Source organism: Euprymna scolopes, chromosome 32 (genome assembly GCF_053919585.1).
Source record: "Euprymna scolopes isolate OS-2025 chromosome 32, ASM5391958v1, whole genome shotgun sequence".
Taxonomy (NCBI): Eukaryota; Metazoa; Mollusca; class Cephalopoda; order Sepiida; family Sepiolidae; genus Euprymna; species Euprymna scolopes.
The window spans coordinates 48,168,402-48,188,363 of record NC_136513.1 but is presented as its reverse complement, the minus strand read 5'-3'; the positions used below and the strand labels follow the sequence as shown (position 1 = coordinate 48,188,363).

Sequence of the window (19,962 nt, the reverse complement as noted above, 5' to 3'; positions counted from 1 at the left end):
TGGTTTTAGATGCATTAAATGAACTCATTGCATTTGTGCCCCCACAATATACATAGCCCAAACTAACTTGACAAGCAGCAAAATCCCACCCCTTCACTGTAAAGCTCCCCAGATGCTGGAAAGTCTTCTACTCTAATAACTTCTTCCTTTAGACTGTTAGACTTTGGAATTCCCTCCATATTTCCTGCTTCCTTGACTGTACTAACATACAAAAGTTTAAATATAATAGGAACAGACATCTCGTTCATCTCCTCACATTGTGCCCCAATAGACATAGTTGCAAATAGTAGCACCTTTACGTCCAAGTGGAAATATGCCTTGGTTGGGATGAACAAAAGTGAAAAAAAAAAAAAAAAAAAAAAAAAAAAAATGTTGGTGTCCATTTGATTAACATAGAATAAATCAAGACGATCAGAATTAGAAAAAAATAAAATAAAAAATATTTTTTAATATTAAAAAATATTTTTTTAAATAATAAAAAATATTTTTTTAAATAATAAAAAATATTTTTTTAAATATTAAAAAATATATTTAAAAAATAAAAAATTAATTAAATCAAAAAATTATTTTCAACTAGCGGAGAGAGAGAGTGTCGCCCGGCTTGGCCCAGTCGTAAAATACGTTTAAATATGATATTTTAATTCGTCCATATTTTGTATATATTATTATAGAGTTGTGATTTAAAAATTAAAAAAAAAAGTATTTGGGTGCCATCAGCTAGAATCGAAACAGAAATAAAAAACTGTAGCATTCAAAGCTGGTAACGTTACCACTGTTACCAACATGACATGCATATGAACCGATTAATTATTAAAAATAACCTAAGATGAATGTACAAAATGTGTAACGATTTTTTTCATTTTTGACCCTTTAAAACAATTTTAACCAGCTAAAGACCCATAAAAGAATGGTCCATAAAAAATCCAATCATTCATAGTGCCATTCTGTGACTTTTAGTTTTGGAAGAGATAGAGTGTGAAAATATGGAGACAGACAGACAGGTACAGTGAGTTTTATAAATTAGATTAACAGTTTTTTTTTTTTTTTCTTTTTAAATAAACAATTTAAAAAAAAAACAAACTTACATCAATTGAACATCCCATGAGCGAAGACCTTTCAAAGGCCTTCAGCATGATGTTGAAAAGTTTTTCTGGTGGGTTTGCAAGGTCAATTGATTCTGTCACACCACCAGTGAAGTCTTCCATTGCCTCTGAACTGCTTCCACCTTTAAGGGCTTCATATGAACCACACAGTCTGAAATTAAAATTTAAAACAAAACTTACTCCCTGGCATCTTCTTTGTTCTCAACATGAATGGCCCTCGGCCACAGACTTCTTGTATCTCTTCATTTTTTTATAAACTTTTTTTTTTCCAAAAACTTTTCTCGACTGTTTTTAAAAATGGGCTCACCAGAAAAAATAGATATTTATCTATATATTCTTTTTGCTAACATTTTTTCCTTTAAGGAGAAGAGCCTATCTTTGAAACTCCATGGAATAAGGAACCTTTCACCTTTACTTTGTATTCTTTGTTTTTAATAAAAAATATTGTAAATCCAATTCTACAATATCTCGACTTTTTCTAGTTGCATTTAAATGTATACAATCTTGTTTAATGGGAGCTTATATTAACCAGACGGACAGCATCGGAAATTTTTCATTAGTATCATTAATATGATAAATGCAGAAGTGCGTCAATGGTAGATCCTTTGACTTTTATTATTCCTGATATACATAAACTATCTCTCTGATAAAATTGTGTCCGAGATGGGTATATTTGTTGATGATACAATGCTTTATTATAGACACGAGGGGAAAATGAGCATACACATATCTACGGCAATTGCAGAAACTTTAGAAAACGACCACCAGTCCGTAGTGGAATAGGGCTGTAAGTAGATGGTAACATTTAATGCTACTAAGACTAAGCTTCTTTTCTTTAACAATTACAAGAAAACTTCTCAACTATCGATAGCTATGACTAATAACGCTCAATCTTCTGCTTAACATTCACAGGCAACACAAACTGGAACAAATACATTGAGGATATTACAAAGGCTGCTGCAAAGAAGGTGGGTTCCCTTTACTGCGCTAGAAAATTACTCACACCCGAGAGTATCTTGTATATTTTTAAAACCACCATTCGCCCATGCGTGAAATCTTATTGCCACATCTGGGCTGGTGAATCTGCCGATAGTCTCTCCCTCTTAAACAGTGTCCAAAGAAAAGTCTCAAATCTAATTGGTCCTGCACTATCAACTTAGGGATGGACCGATTATCAAATTGGCTAATTACCAATTAATTGGCAGATTAATGGGTTTTCTAATGCCGATTTATCAGCAAATTTGATCCCCATCTGGCATCAATTGAAATGGATGGCTCTCGTCTTGGAGAGGCTCCATGTTTTGACAAGTTTCTGGGTTTGACCTTTACTCCTGATCTAAAATGGAACACGTACATCAAATCTGTTGCCAGGGACGCTGGGAAAATGGTGGGATCCTTCTACCGCTCTAGAAGATATCTCACTACTGATGCAATTCTCTATCTTTATAAAAGCCAAGTACGTCCAAGGATGGAGTACTGCTGCCACATCTGGGCAGGAGGTGCTAAAAACAGCCTATCCTGCCTTGACAGAGTACAAAATAGACTTTGTGGCTTATTGGGGAATGCCCTTTTCTCTTCCCTGCAACCTCTCTCCCACAGAAGAGACGTTGCGAGCCTGTCTTTGTTTTATCGCTATTTCCATGACAGGTGCTCGTCTGAGCTCCAATCCCTCGTCCCCCCTCACCAATCTTTCACGAGAAACACCCGTCTGGCTGAAACTACTGTCAATAATTTTCCCCACTCTTTATCTGTGCCTAAATCCAAATGTAGATTCCATGAGTAAAGCTTCTTTCTTAGAACTGCACGCCAGTGGAACTCTCTGCCGCTTGCCTGTTTCCCACCTGACTATAACATCTTCAAGTCCAACATAAACAAACTCCTGACAAACCGCCCCCTTAAGTAAGACACTATCAAAACCTCCAATACTAAGGATTACTACAATACTATCTCATTGATTACTGTACACGCAATAACTCTTATCCCTGAGTGGCTTTCGGGCCTTGATAAGTGGTGACCCCCATGTAAAAAAAAAAAAAAAATTTCTCGTCACAAATGATACTATTAATTACATTGGAAAGGAAGACAACTCACTATTTTGCTTGCCAGTGAAAATTTATCGAAGAGACATGCATTGTGTAAACTATATCATCAAATAACAGGCATGACGCGCTGTTAACATGTAGACTTTTACAACTGAATTTGAGGCAAAAAGTCGTAATCATCTCATCTCTGTCATCAAAATGTTTCACCACCAAATCTACATGACTTCTCCAGTTCTTTCAACATCACATGACAGTTTGCAGGTCCCGAAGACTTTCCAATCTTCCAATCCTGTGTCTTGTAACAGCTTGTCAATGTAGGTCATTCTTCTTCTACGACGGTTTGGGTGTTCATCTGTTGTTATCTAGAGAACTAGCTTGCTGGCTTCGTCTTCGCTGTGTCTCATGCAGTGACCGGCAACTCTCATCCTTCTCTGCTGTACTTTCAATGATACTGGTGGTAGGTCACCATAAAGCTGTTGGTTTGCTGCGTGGCTCCTCCATGATGTATTGAGGGCATCCTGAGCATCTGTGTGTAACAGCCATCCAGTCTCTTCTTTAGCGCATTTATAAGAGTCCGTGCCTCAGCACCATAGATGTAAGTATATGGAAAATTTCTCTCCTTTCTCGTCCTATCGAATTATTTTTTACTTTAAATTACTGCCAAAGAAAATTATTACTTCATCTTGCAGTTTTTATGTTGAGGAATTGTACAGTAAATTGTGATGTGCAAACTGAAAATAAAGCATTCTTCATCAGTCATACTCTTATTCCTCATTTTTCAGACTCTTGCTACCATTGCATATTTTTTTCTGGTTTAGATAATGTATATTTTATTGAGATAAATTACTAATCAGATATCAGATGTAAGTAATTTAAATATGTAAAAAATTAACTAAATACTGACAACAACCTTCAATCATTATGGCAACCAGTTTCTGCTGGAAGTATTTTGATAGCAATCCCAAGAATAAGAATACAGCTGCTTGCAAGTTATGCCAAATCAAAAGGTGGCAAATCAGTAAAAACTTTTACAATGACTAATATGTTAAACCATCTTTGAAATGTTCGTTTAAAAGAAAGCAAAAGTTGCAAATAAGAAACGGAAGCACAATGAATATCCAGGAACAAGTGGCAGCAACTATGAGCCTCCAGTGAAACACCAAACTACTATAGAATCAATATTGGCCAAAAAGAAAAATTGGGATATTAATGATCACAGGTCACAAGATATCCATTATCTCATAGGAGAAATGATTGCTGTTGGTATTCAACCATATTCTGTAAAATTTGACATTGGATTTAATAGGCTTGTTGCAAAACTTTTTTCAAATTACAGCATTCCATCAAAAATTTACTTCACTGCAAAATAATTTTCGATATATTTACAAAAGTAAAACAAAAAATTCAACTGTTTCTTGCTGAAATTAGCAACATTTCATGAACTACAAACATTTTGCCAGCTACAACAGACAATGCTCCCTTTCTGATTTTGACAGGTTATTGGCTTTCAAATGACTTTGAACAGTGCAGAGCAGTGCTTAGAGTTGTTCCATTCCCTGGTACATACACAGGTGCAATAATAAGTGAAGAATTGCACAATGTTCTGGATGAGTATAAAATATTCAATAATATTTTTTTAATCTTGCAGGATTCAAAAACAAATATAGTTGCTAATGTCAGAGGATGTGATTTAGAATAACTATCATACATTGTAACTCAAGCTGTGAAGACAACCATTATATCGAACAGAAATACAGTTTCTCACTTTAATCACTCTTCATTAGCAATTAGAAAATTAACCGAAATAAAGGATCAGCTTAATTTGGGAAAACAAAACTCATTCAAGATGTGATCACATGGTAGAATTCAACATATTATATGTTGAAAATAAATTAAGAAAAACAAAAAGCTCTTGTAATGTGTGCTGTTGATAAGGTTCCTACCGTAACAACTTACCAATGGGGACTTGTTTGAAAAAATATCCAGTTTCTGAGTTCATTTGAAGAAATCACCAAAGGATAAAGTCACAGAACTTCAACCATATCAATGATACCTACAAATTTAGCTGTGAGGTTATTTCTGTCAAAAGCTGTCCAATCTAATTCTAGTATTTCTGACTTTAGTGGAATCCTTACCATTGTTGAACAATTCAGTTATTAATCGAAACAAGATTTTCATCCTATTTAAATGATAAAAACTTGAGTATGTCTACTTTCCTAGACTCCGGATTCAAATATTAATTTTTTTTTAAAATTAGCATAGAAAACATATTTAGAATTGGATTCTACATCTACTTTTCATGGAGACTAATTTAAGAAAATATCCAGTTTCTGAGTTCATTTGAAGAAATCATCAAAGAAGCAAGTAACAGAACTTCACCTATATCAATGTTAATACGTACAAATTTAGCTGTGAGGTTATTTTGTCAAAAGCTGTCCAATCTAATTCTAGTATTTTTGACTTTAGTGGAATCCTTCTAACAAATGTTGAACAATTCAGGTTATCAATCAAAACAAGATATCAAAGTGATAAAACTTGTGTATGTCTACTTTTTTAGATCTATGATTCAAATATTAATTTTAAAAGATTGGCATAGAAAACATATTTAGAATTGGATTTTACATCTAATTTCCACTGATCAACATTATACACTACCCTGGTGAAGGTGAAGAGGCACGAACATGTGTAAATGATAACATGGCAACTTTGAAAGCAACTGACAAAAAAGTAACCAGTAAAAATGTCACAAAAGATGCTTTCATCACTCCTAGTATAAGAAAACAAAGTAAAAATACAATTATTTCTAATTAAATTTCCTTCTTCATTTTTGAGGTGTGAAAAGTGAGCATCATTTATAATAGCAAAATTGCACTGATGGACAATTTTTAAAGTATATCATCAATAAAATTGAATAAAATGATAGTAAATATGAACATTCAATATAATTCTATACATAATGATTATCATGCCTATTTTTTTTAAAACAATTCCAGCCGTAACTTACTTCATTATAAGTCAATAAAAAAATGTTGAATGTTCATTTTTGGTGGTGGAAATAAATTACCAAATATCATAAACATATACTAATTTCAAAATTATATATCACAGAACTATTAAAAGATCTGGAATATTGTATGCCTAATCAATACATATTGTAGAATGCTATATCCAAATGTCAGCTCTTTACACCATGTACTTTTTAAATAGTATCCGCAAGAAAATATAATAATTTTATGTAGATGCTGCTTGTTTGCGATAATTTTTGAATAAATTCAATTATTTATATGAAAGTGCATTTTTACCTAAATGCGAGTTGGGAATAATTTTCCTTTTGACCAATTTGATACCCCCAAATGGGGGCATATGTATTGTTTTTGTTATGCCCCTAAATAGGGCATATGTCTTGTTTTTAAAATATAATTATTCAAATAATTTTATGTAGTATTTTTCATTTTGTTTATCATGGCAATATAATTAAGTAAATGTACATGTTCAACATCAAATTTTAATAAAAGTAAGAACTCCATGTTATCAACAATAGAGTTTTTTTATACAATGGGTATTTCTTTGTGATTCTGCTGAATTCTTTGTTTGGCACTGATCACATTCATCCATTTGGAAGTGGTTCCCTCAACCCCCTCCCCAGTGAAACACATATAGAGAATAAAATTCAGTTGTCCTTCAATGCTTGTAGCACAAATCACTTGTTTTGCATTGTTTATTAAATTGTTAGGTGAAAGTACAGACTAGTTAGAAAAACACCCTCTCCTCCACATGTTAAGAAATGGGTTTCCAAAAAGTTCTCTGCATAAATACTGCTTTTTTTTTGTTTTAACATCTTTATTTTATTTTTGTATTGGTTTTATTCGAGTTAACACTGTGATTGTTTACAAATTTATTTCTGGCTTGTGCAAACCATTCTGCTTTACCTAGAATGCCAGAAAAAGTACCTCCTAATTAATGTTTACCAATTTTAAAATAAGCAAAAGAACTTGGCTGTTTTTCAGAATAACAGAATATTTTTTATCTGGTAAACATTAATCAGAAAGGACTTTTTCATGGAATATATGTGAAGCAGAATGATTCGCACAAACTGGAATTTTTTAATAAGAGATTTATTCATTTTTTTTCATACAAGAATTTGCGGCACTATAAAATTCCCACCATAACAACTTACTTTTGGGGATTTGTTCAAAAAATTGTCAAATTACTGAATCCATTGGGAAAAAAAAAAAAAAAAAATCACCAAAGATGCAAGTCACAGAACTTCAATCGTATCGATGATAATACCTACAATTTTAGCGTTGAGGTTATTTCTGTCAAAAGCTGTCCAATCTAATTCTGATATTTCTGACTTTAGTGAAATCCTTACCACTGTTGAATAATTCAATGAATCAATGGAAACAAAATTTTCATCCTATCTAAATGAAAAAAAACAAACTTGTGTATCTACTTTTCTAGATCTTCATTTAAATTTCAAATGAATGACATTGAAAACACTAAGAATTGAATTCTACATCTACTTTCTACTGATGATAATGAAGCAGAATCAGCAGGATCCACTTCTTCAGGCTCTGTTGAGGGTCAAGAAGATCAAAGTAAAAGTAAAACTGTCTCTTTCAAAGCCGTTTGAATAAGCTTTGAATAAACGTATCAAATCAAAACTTAGAGCAGGTAGAAGCCGAGTTAAACCTGGAGACTATAACTACAACAGAAATACAAGAATCACAATCTAAACTCCAAAAGAGTAAATCCCTTATGGTTAAATGCACAAAAGAACTTGACCATTACGTAGCTTTGCAACCACTCGTAAGAGGTGATGATCCATTTCAGGTGTGGAAGTAGACGCAGGAAACCTTACCACTGCTGAATAAACTGACTTCAAAATATTTAAGTGCACCACTTTCATCTTGGAGGGTGAGAAGTTCTTTCGTACAGGTAATTATGTGTATGAACCTCTGAGGAACAGGCTGCATCATGAGAATAGAGAAAGTTTAATGTTTCTACATTACAACTTAAAAGTATTCAATTTTAAATACTGAGGAGACAATGAGAGCAGAAGTAGGGAGGCAGCAAGAATAGAAGAGGCCGTAGAGCAGCAGCAGGTGCAGAACTTCAGCTTATAGTTATTCAATTAAAGAATTACAATTTGTAGTTGGTTTGTAATTTCTTTTTCTTATCTAATTGTTTAATTATATTCAATAAAATAAAAATATAATTTTGTAATGTTATTTAATAAAGACAAAAAACATAACAGTGGCAGACAATTAAATGTTAAGTTAAATTAGGAGTTACTGTGTTATAGCTATCTGATGAGTCACTTGGCAGTGATGAAATGATTTAAATTTAATAAGAAAAAAAAAGTAAATAAACTACTGCATTTATATTTGCTCTCTATCGCCCCCACAATAGCGGAGTTACTATCTTTAAAAGCATATCTGATAAAATTGACCATGTCCTATCTGCTTATCCTTCAGGTAATATTCATGTCTGTGGAGACTCCAATGTTCACAATGTGGAATGGTTAACTCACTCAAACAAGACCGATGATGAGGGGAGGTTCTGTCATGATTTCTCCATTGCTTATGACCTCACTCAGATTGTTCACGAACCCACCCGTGTGCCTGATACTGACGGCCAGTATGCAAGTCTCCTAGACCTTTTTCTCACAACTTGCGCTGAACTGTGTTCAGCTTTCGTTCTGTCTCCACTTGGATCTTTCAACCACTCTGTTGTATGTTAAGATAAAAATGGAATGTAATAAGTCCTGAGATGTACCTCTCCATCGTACAGTATATCGATACTCTATGGCTCACTGGGATAGCTTCCGTACATTTATATCAGATCTACCTCTGCGTTCCATGTTTTTTTTTTTTTTTTTACACAGTGATCACCACTTATCAAGGCCCGGAAGCCACTCAGGGATAAGGGTTATTGCAAGTACATCACGTTAGTGAGGAGATTTTATGAAGTGTTTAATTAGGGGGGGTTCATTAGGAATTTGTTAACATTAGACTTGAAGACATCCAAGTTGTAGTCCGGAGGGAAGCAGGCAGACGGAACAGAGTTCCACAGGCGTGCAGTTCTAAGAAAGAAGCTTTGCTCATGAAATCCGCGTTTTGATTTAGGCACAGATATAGAGTGGGGGAAATTTTTCACAGTGGATTCAGCTAGACGGGTGATTTTCGTGAAAGTTTGGCGAGGGGGGACCAGGGATTGGAGTTCAGACGAGCACCTGCCATGAAAATAACGATAAAACAAGGATAGGCTCGCAACGTCTCTTCTGTGGGAGAGGGGTTGCAGGGTAGAGAAAAGGGCATCCCCCACTAAACCACGAAGTCTATTTTGTACTCTGTCCTTACATTTTGTTTTTATCTTAACTGATACGACGGAGTGGTCGGAGGATCCTAAAGGAGAATGAACGGTACATGAACATAGCTCAGGGGAAGTTGAAAGAAAAAGGTCTAAGAGGCTTGCATATTGATTGGGTGTATCGGGCACACGGGTGGGTTCGCGAACAATCTGAGTGAGGTCATAAGCAATGGCAAAATCATGACAAAACCTCCCCTCATCATCTGTCTTATTTGAATGGGTCAGCCATTCCACATTATGGACGTTGAAGTCACCACAGATGTGGATGTTAGCCGAGGGATGTGAAGACAGTATGTGGTCTATTTTCTCAGATATGCTCTTAAAGATAGTAACTCCACTGTTATGGGGCCTATAGAAAATATAAATGCAGTGGTGTTAGCAAGTGCAACCCTGAAGCACATATAGGGTAAATTAGGATCTTCTCTAGAGATATCCCTGCCACATGGGAAGCCATCCTTAATGTAGGCACATATTCCATGCCCATGGCGATCTTGGGAGTCAGATTTAGCTGTTAAATTGGAGTATCCATTAATTATGAACTCATCTAGGGAAGTGGTCGGCCCTATTCCAGTTTCACATAGAAATAATATGTCCGGTTTCGTCTCCTGTAATTGGGTTTCAACCTCTGGAAGGTTGGAACGTAGACCCCTGATATTGGAGAAGGAGACCTGGTAGTAGGGGTCTATGCTGGAAGATGGGGTTCTAGGTTTAATCGAGTTTTTATTCTGGAGATATTTCATGTTGAGGTTTGGGGATTTGTGGAATAGGTCGGCATACTTGGTTAGAGCAGTACAGAGAGGGAAAGTAAGAGAGAAAAAGACAGGAAATTTTTTTTTTTATTTGTAGCACACGAAAAGGTAAAGCCGTAACAATTACCCACTAGTATGGCATCGAGAGGCCCCACCAGAGACTACTGCATGGTCCAGATCCACTCACCAAATGGCAATACAGCAGTCCCAGTACTTTGCGCCTGCTGATAGGACAGCCTCCTTAGTGGTTAATCCAAGGTTCGGGTCCCTGACTATCAGGCGGATAACGTCAGCCCAGACAAAACGTTTACCTCCAGCACCCTTACTAGTGACATGGCAACAAGGACAGACAAAGACAGAAAAATATCCGACATCTCAAACTACTGGTCACCAAGTAGTACCGACCTTTAAGCAGCTTTTTCTTCACCCTTTGTCAGAAACATACCTCATTGAATGAGGACTGAATGACAAAATAGGAGAAGCGAGAGTTACTGGAGCTGCCGATAACACATCCACTGTATTATCTACTCTCCATTAAAAAAAAAAAAAAAAAAAGGGGGGGGGAGAAAGGGGAATGGGTACAAGTGACTTATATCTAAGTAGTAAGTCCGGTGCGAACTTAATAATTCATTGCGTTTTGGTGATAATCTCCCCTCCCATATTAATGGGTGGAAGTTTGTCGTTATCTATCTAGTTTGAATCATAAAAGTTTCATCTTATAATTAATTAAAATCCAATAATTAACTATTATCAATTTGTAAAGACTGCTTAATATTAATTTACATTATGTTTAAAAAGGATGTGCTTAATATTAATTTACATTATGTTTAAAAAGGATGTGTCCTCTATAGTATCAGACCTGACGGAATGGTTAATTGTAGGTATAGACCATTTCATACCCTCAAAAAAGTTCCAGCAAAAACTTAATAGCCAGCCGTTGTTCTCTCCACAATGTGCTGCTGCCATTGTGCACAGAAATCATTTTTTCCATTGCTTCCAACATAATAGATGTACTGAGACTAAAACCACTTTCAGGACTGCCAACAACTATTGTAAAAATATAATAAAGAACACAAGAGAGCTGTATGCTCAGTCCGTTAAGTTCAAAGTAGCTGAGCAGCAGCTTAATTCCCATCAGTTTTGGCAAATAGCAAACAGAATCCTAAACAGAAACGTGTGCTCTATCCCAACTATCATCAATGGACCTAAGGTAATCTCGTCAGCATCAGACAAAGCCAAACTCTTTGCCAAGAACTTTGCAGCTAATTCTACCTTTTGCGACCAAGGCCGCCAACCCCAATATTTCCTCCTATATCAGAAAACATGCTATGTGATATACAAATATCTGTACGTGATGTTGCCAAGCTAATCAAAAACTTTGATTCTAGTAAAGCAAACGGCCCTGACGGTATTCCAATTATAGTACTCAAAAAACTTCAACCAGAACTAGCCCCCATACTTACAAAACTGTTTAAACGTTGTCTTAAGGAGAATAGCTTCCCATCACCCTGGAAAATCTCATCAGTATGCTCTGTATTTAAGAATTCAGGTGATCGCTCATCTCCCTCTCAGTACAGGCCGATAAGTCTCCTGTGCGTCATGAGTAAGTTGCTGGAATCTGTGTTAAATAGAGAAGTAATCAACCATCTCAGCAAAAATAACCTTCTTAGTGACACGCAATATAGTTTCCGTTCTGCTAGATCTACAGCAGATGTGCTTACAGTTATATCTCATCGGATTAGCGAATCTCTCGACGGAGGCTACCTTTCTCGAGCAATTGCTCTTGACTTATCAAAGGCCATTGATAGAGTATGGCATAAAGGTTTACTTCACAAAATCTCCAGCTACGGTAATGGAAATGTTTTCTCAATTATTAAATCATTTCTCTCTGATAGATTCATAAGAGTAGTGGTTGATGGACAGAAATCAGAAGCTCACAGTGCGGGAGTCCCTCAGGGATCCATCCTAGACCCAACTCTCTTCCTGATCTACATTAATGATCTTCCAAATCATATCCTTAGAACATTCGTAGACATTTATGCTGATGACACTACTATCTATGGTAGCACATCTAAGACTGCAAAAGACCAAGTTCTCTCTGATTCTCTCTCTTCTGATCTTAAGCAAGTGGTACAATGGGGAAAAAGGTGGCTTGTTACTTTTAATGCATCTAAAACCAAGCTTTTATTTTGACATCATCAATGCTCTGATCCTCATCTGGCATCAATTGAAATGAATGGCTCTCGTCTTGGGGAGACCTCATGTTTTGACAAGCTTCTGGGCTTAACCTTTACTGAAATGGATCACATACATTAAATCCGTTGTCAAGGCCGCTGGAAAAATGGTGGGATCTTTCTATCAATCCAATAGATATCTCACTGCTGATGCAATTCTCTATCTATATTAGAGCCAGGTATGTCCTAGGATGGAGTACTGTTGCCACATATGGGCAGGAGCTGCTAGAAAGGACTTATCCTGCCTTGTTAGAGTTCAAAATAGACTTCGTAGCCTTGTAGGGGATGTCCTTTTCTCTTCCTTGCAACCTTTTTCTCACAGAAGAGATGTTGCGAGTTTGCTTTATCGTTATTTTCATAGCAAGTGCTCGACTGAGCTCCAATCTATGGTCCCTCCCTCGACAAACTTTCACAAGAAACACCTGTCTAGCAGAAAACACTATCAATAATTGCCCCCACTCTTTATCTGTGCCTAAACCTAAACGTAAATTCCACGAACAAAGCTTCTTTCTTAGAACTGCACGCCTATGGAATTATCTTCTGCTTTCCAGCTGACTACAATATGGTTGTCTTCAAGTCTAATCTTGCTCATTTCATAGTGCCCCCACCAGAGACATGGTCGCAAATAGTAGTCCCTTACGACTAAGTGAAAATAAGCCTTGTTTGGGGTAAACATGAATACCCCCCCCCCCCCACACTGCCTAAGAGAGAAAAAAAACAAACTAACACTTAAGGTAGGTGCAACGATTTGGATAATTGAACGGATAGTTTCACGACTGGATATCTTTCGAATGGATGTGGGCTTCACTTGAAGATGCACGCGTTTTGTCTGCTTCAGTAGAGTCAATCAAGGATGTTGCCAGCTGGATTAGAGTCAAATACATCAAAATTACTTGTGCAAAAACGGTTAGTCTAGTTGATTTACCAATATAATAGACTAGCATGGTTACTTGGCATTGCCTGCAAGTATGAGCAATAAAATAGACTTAAAAAGCGAGTGGTACAACTTTTTTTTTAAACTTAGCTCTCATTATTTCATTCTTCTCTCACCCTCTTCTCACTTTCTCTGGCAACGAACCTGGCAAGCAGCAAAATTCCACCCCTTCATTGTTGAGCTCCAAAAGATGCTGATAAGCCTTCTACTCTAACAGTTTCCTTCCATAGACTTTGCTAGACTCTGGAATTCCCTCCCAGTTTCCTGCTTCCCTTTCTGTACCGGCATGCAGAAGTTGTGAACAGACATCTCGCTACTCAACTCCCCACTATCATCTATTAGATATAATCCTAAATAGTAGCCCCTCATGTCCAAGTGGTAATTTGCCTTGTTTGGTTGGATGCAAAAAATGTTGATAAATTACATAATTTTACAAATAAAACAAAAAAAAAAAAACAATCACTTTAAATATCAGCATCAACTTATTTTGTTTCTGCCCCTCTCTCCAATGATATATATATATATATATATATATGTGTGCCTATATTTTGTCAGAGATAATGCCAAAAAAAGAATATCAATTTTGAAGGTGTGTCTTATGTAGTTTTTGACTTTTTATTAGACACACAGCTTTTCTTTATATAATAGGTACAGACATAAAAGATAGTCAATAGGTGGAAAAATCACACTCAAAGTCAAGTTGACAGCCAGTAATATATATGTATCTAACATACAAAAACAGTTTGTCAGGCCTAAATAGTATTGCATCTACCAAATCGCTATTTAATTCTGCTTAACTAGTGAAGTATGAAATTTTTCAATCTATATTATTCATATAGTAAAACATATTTCAATGTATTTCATCGATTACATCCTATATCCGGATATTATATATCCCATCAGTAAGATAAAATTATACCAAAATTTTAATCTCTATATTAATAAAATTGTGTATGCATGTGTGTTTCACCTCTATGTGACTTACAAATCATTTTATTTTCGTTTACTATTTATACAAATATTTATTAAAATAAAAAACGCAAATTTAAAATATCAGAAATAACTTTTTTAAAAAGCCTATTTAAAAATAATTTACGAAATTAAATCCACCTGAATTCATTTTGGTTCAAAATCTTTTGTTAATACTTGAAAATAATAAAGACAAGCTAAAAAGAAAAAAAAAAAAGAAAAAAAAAAAAAAAAGAATTACTTCATGATGCTTCATAATATGAAAGGAATTTGGAAGCTTTTAAACTGTTAAATATACAGTTATTTTATTTATTTTTTTTTTTTTTTTAGCAAATCCTCACATATTCAAAGCCTGAAGGTTTATAATGTATTTATATAATACAATCTCTATAAAATTCTTGTGACAAAATAAATTACAACTTTCATACTTAGATGACTATTTTCATCCCGAGTGTTGTTCTCACAGCGTTTAAACCAATAACCTTATTCAGATGTAACTTGTCAGACTCTGGAATCTGCAATTCTCAATTACCCGGTCATGGATGACAGAACATAGCGTAGTGGATAAAGTACCTGGTAAAATTCAGTTGTAAATTACACTCTTCTGAAGGTTCACGGTTCAATCCTCAGTGTGAGCACCACTCAAAATACAATTGTGAATTATTTAGAACTTCTAAGTCATGGCTAACAGATGTGGATTAAATAAATCCCATTTGAAATTCCATATAGATTCCGTGAGTTCGACAAGACACATCTGAAGAAGGTCAGAGGTTACATCGATCAAAACGTTTTAAAAATAACTCAAGATGAGCAGAATAGTCTGAATGAACCAAATAATATAAATTATCAAAAAATCTGATATTACAACCCCAACCACCTTAAAAAAAAAATACAATAAAATAAAAATAAAATGAAAGTTTGTATTATTATTATTATTATTCATCGGACTACTGTCCTCATCTTGAGTGTGATTCTTACAATGTTTTGGCCAATGTAACTTTCGACCTTCTTCAGGTGTATCTTGTCGAACTTGGGAATGTTTCTGTCGAACTTCGGAATTTGGATGGAATTTCGAGCGGAACCCTTTATTTACTTCACGGGGGTAGCATGCTCTTGTTCTGTCAGCCATGACTGGATAGAGGCCCTAAGTAATTCGCAAATGTATTTTTTGGTTGGCAAATAATATGAATTATCAAAAAATCTGATATTACAACCCCAAGCCCCTTAAAAAAAAAAAAAAAAAAAAAAAAAAAAAAAAAATACAATAGAAAAAAAAACCCAAAAACCCTAAAATGAAAGTAAAAAAAAAACAAATATGTGCATTTAGTTTTTCATAATTTTTTTTAATATCCAATTCAATTTACTATTTCAAATTAATGTATTATCTTTCAGTTCTCTAATTATGTAGTACTAGTGAGGGGTACCTGGCATTGCCCGGGTGTTTAGAGGTGTGTGTGGAAACTCCGGGGTTGGGGGGGGGGTTAAAAAAAAAAAAGAAAAAAAAAGAAATAAAAGTAAGTATGAGGATCGAACCCGAACCCTTGAGGCAAAGTTGTAAATTAAAGTGTGAAAAAAAAAAAAAAAACGTGCGACGCTAACCATTGCCCCACCGTGACATGCTAACGGAAAAACGTTTGAATTTATTTAATTACTTGGATTTAGCAGGTGCCCGTTTTAATGAGTTAATGAGGTCAAGTTTGACTGCGGGGATTTCATTTACTGCTGAACGGTTTTTTTTTTTCCCCCTAAGATGTTATAGGAAAAAGACTAAACCACATGCGGCGAGCGACAAATTAAATTAAATAGACAAGCGAGCTTTGTTGTTAACTGTGAGATATTACGATTTATATGTGATATAAAAAGTTATAAAAAGTTGTGAAGTGAGCGACCGTTTTTCTGAAAAAAGCCTTTTGTAGACACACAGAAAAAGCGAACACACATACATACATACATTTTCGCTTTTATATTTATAGATAAGCTTCCCCTGTCCCAAGAACTGTTTGTCTGTAGAACACAATACTGCAAGGTTGCTTTCCAGCTAACTACTTCAAATCCAACGTAAACAAGTTCTTATTGATCTCATCTTAAATAATTAATTTCCACTCTCACCATTCATCAGTGTTGTCTTCCCTGACACCTAAAATCTTTATCCTTAAATGCCCTCCAGGCCTTGATATGCAGTGACTATTATATAAATCTCACCTGTCTGTTTAAATGTATGTACGTATGTATGTCTGCCTAAAACTTTTGACAGACGTGTTGGAACGTGACAAAACCAGTATCGTTTTAAACCTCAAACTTTCGGACGACAAATATCAAAAAAATCGGCCAAAAATATTAATTCCTTCGCCCTCAACAGGGCAGTTTTCTACAAGGAGGAATCGCTTTTTTCGCAAATATTTTCAAAAGTCATCCCTCTTTTTGAGTGACTAGCCTTATTTTGACCTTTGTCACTTCTGTTTTTGTGATGGACGCAACAGTAAAGATGTCACGTTTTTTTCATGTTCTTCTCCTTCGTGGTACAGGTTGAGCTTGCCTGCCTACTTAATACCATTTTTTTTTTTTTATCAATACACCTCCAAACACCCGGGCAACGCCGGGCACTCAGGCTAGTTATATAAGAAAAAAAAGAAAACAAAAAAAAAATACCATCCTCCAAAACATCATTTCTTCTCTTTGTCGGAAGAAGGGAGTATAGTATCCGTTTCGTTGTTATGCAACCGTCCTCACAGGCATTACCTCCTTCTGGGTGTGCAGGGGTAGTGTGCATGCTTGTCAGCCGTGATACCACCGTGATCGAGAAGAGCATATTTTTGCTAGTCTTGGGTTACCTGGTTCATTTAGTAACGAAACGCAACAAAATGTAAGTAAACAAATTTAGTTCTTGAATGGACCATCCTCAACTGAGCGGAAAGAAACGCATACTTACTTGGCGTAAGCTTTTTCAAGCAAGGCGCTCCAGAATTCATTTTTTTCTTCCGAGTGCATGTACACCAATTGGTTGTAATAGGTGGGAACTCTGTCGTCAACCACAACCTCGATCCAGTCGCCTTGATGCCAAAAATTGAATCGGAAACATCCTGTGTAGTTATCCTCAAAGCTTTGGTCCTGAGGAACAACCCTAAACAGAAGTTTCTGATCGATAGTCAGGGATGCAACGGCCGCCAACAACCAACAATCACCTGAACAAAAACAAAACAAAACAAAAAAAATGAACAAAAAAATTTAGTGCTTATTCAGATTAGCACTTATGGTGGCAATTAAAGGTATTCGTTACAAAACGAAGATGTCAAATTCCAAAAATCATGTAAATCGATCAAGTATTATTTTTTTTAATTTACGATTTTTAGTGATTTTACTACTAAACTGTACTGAACATAAGGCTGATTTTTGATCTTGACATTGATTGGAGTTGTCTCCCCCTTATTTCATCGGATTTCATCATGTCTGATGAAAACATGACTTGCTCACTCGTACATTTTTGTTTTTTTTGGATTAAGGAAAAAAAAAAGAAACGAAAAACTACTTGATCAAATTATAATTTTAGGAATACGATATCTTTGTTCTGTAACGAATATGTACTTCATACAGATTTTCCTGTAATTTCTTTACTTTTAATTGCTGCCGTAAGTGCCAATTGGAACAAGTACCAAAAATTTGATAAGAAACATCTATAAATATAAAAGCGAAAATGTTTGTGTGTGTGTGTGTGTTTTCGTGTATGTCCAAAAAAGGCTTTTTTTCCAAGAAACGATCAGTCGCCTCACGACTTCTTAAAACTTTTTATATCGCACCTAAATGATAATATCTACAAGTTAACAACTGGGGTCGCCTGTCTATTTAATTTGCCAGACTTTGAAAAGATAAACATTCAACAATTTTCGATCGCCGCATGTGCATCAAGCCTTTTCATATAAAAAAGAAGCGAACAGACTCGCGGTAAATTAAAAACTATCCCACACTCAAAGTTCCTATTTACAATGCCTCCCCACGGGACAGAGTTAGACACCAGGGTCGTTTTTTAATGACGTCATTAACTCGTCAAAAACGTGCACCTGCCGTTAAACGTCCCACATTTATTTTCACACTTTATTATTTTCCAACTGCGTGTGAAGGCTTTGTTTTTTTTTTTTTTTTTTTTTTTTTTTTTTTTACCTGGCCAACAATTTTTCTTTTTATTTACCCAAAAACACACTCCTACAAACACCCGGGCAATGCCGGGTACCCCTCGCTAGTGCTAATATAAAAGAGATTCATGAATCATAGATAAGCGAGTGTTCATTTAATATTTATAATTAATAGTTTTTCTACCTACTATATATATATATATATATATATATATATGTAAATAATACTAGCAGAAAGACCAGACGTTACCTGTGATTGAATGTGGAACTTTCAATTGATTGGCTGCTCTAGTCGGAGACCCACTACGATGTGAAATTAAAAAAAAAAATTGGCCCAGCTGTTTCGGAGTCCATAAGGAACGGACTCATACACACACACATAAAGTGTCTATATATAAGTAAAGATAGAGATTACATTATATATATATGTATATTTCAAAAAGGTATTCAGGAGATACAACCCATGAATTAAAATGAGGTTGTTAAGAGTGCTCAATAAAAAAGCAAAATATAATATTTTTATTTATACAGACAAGTATTACATACTCGCTACACTGAACATGCTAATGTTTTGGAGCAATTGGTTTATTTAAATTTTTTTGTATCTTTCTATCCTTCTCTTTTATCTTATTAAGCTTTGCCATCCCCTTCCCCCACATCGCCTTCTATTTTTAAGTCTAAAATGTCACTTAATATCACCCCTCCCCACTTCAAGTTAGCGGTTTAATATTTTAATTTTTTAAATAAAAAAATATTTAACTTTTTTCATTTAAGAACCAGATAACTTATTTCCGTTACATGAGGAACTTTTGTTTTTTTATTAAACCAATTGCTCCGAAATATTAGCATGTTCAGTGTATCGACTATGTAATATTTGCCTATATAAATAAAAATATTATATATACTAGCACATTGGCTGGTCAGAAATTATGCTGAATTCTGATTTTTTAATTTATGCAGATTTTGTATTTATTCTTATAGAGTCACTTCTCAATTGATTATTATATTGTACCCAATAGATAGTAGTGATGTAGAAAGTAAAATAAAAAAATGACTTGGATGCCATCAGCTGGAATCGAAACCAAAACATATTCACTACCATATAGCCCAGGGATGAACCCAGGGCTGTAGCCCTTGATATATCCAATGCTTTTGATGAAGTCTGGCATGAAGAGCTGCTAATGAAAATTAAATTGTATGATGTAACTGGATATATACTAAATACAGGGTGGCCACAAAGTCACGCACCAATGTTAATTAAAAAAGTTAAAAAATTAAAAAAAGATTCAAATTTCTTTACAAGGATTACAATTAACATTAGTGCGTGACTTTGTGGCCACCCTGTATAATTAAATTCTTCTTAGACAACAAGACCATCAAGGTTATCATTGATGGATGTACACCCAAGCAGCATAACATTAATGCAGGGGTG

General features: G+C 35.0%; 1 protein-coding gene across 17 annotated transcripts in view; it reads right to left on the bottom strand.

Moving 5' to 3' along the window:
- LOC145256322 (calpain-B-like) overlaps window positions 1–19,962 on the bottom strand; it is a 267,137-nt gene that overhangs the window by 108,218 nt on the left and 138,957 nt on the right. For all 17 annotated transcript variants that reach the window (XM_080115058.1, XM_080115066.1, XM_080115067.1 and 14 more), the window contains exons 3-4: window positions 17,333–17,585; window positions 1,086–1,254 (exon numbers count right to left, since the gene is read on the bottom strand). In XM_080115058.1, the coding sequence (XP_079971184.1) occupies window positions 1,086–1,254; window positions 17,333–17,585 (422 nt within the window). The remainder of the gene's footprint in view (window positions 1–1,085; window positions 1,255–17,332; window positions 17,586–19,962) is intronic.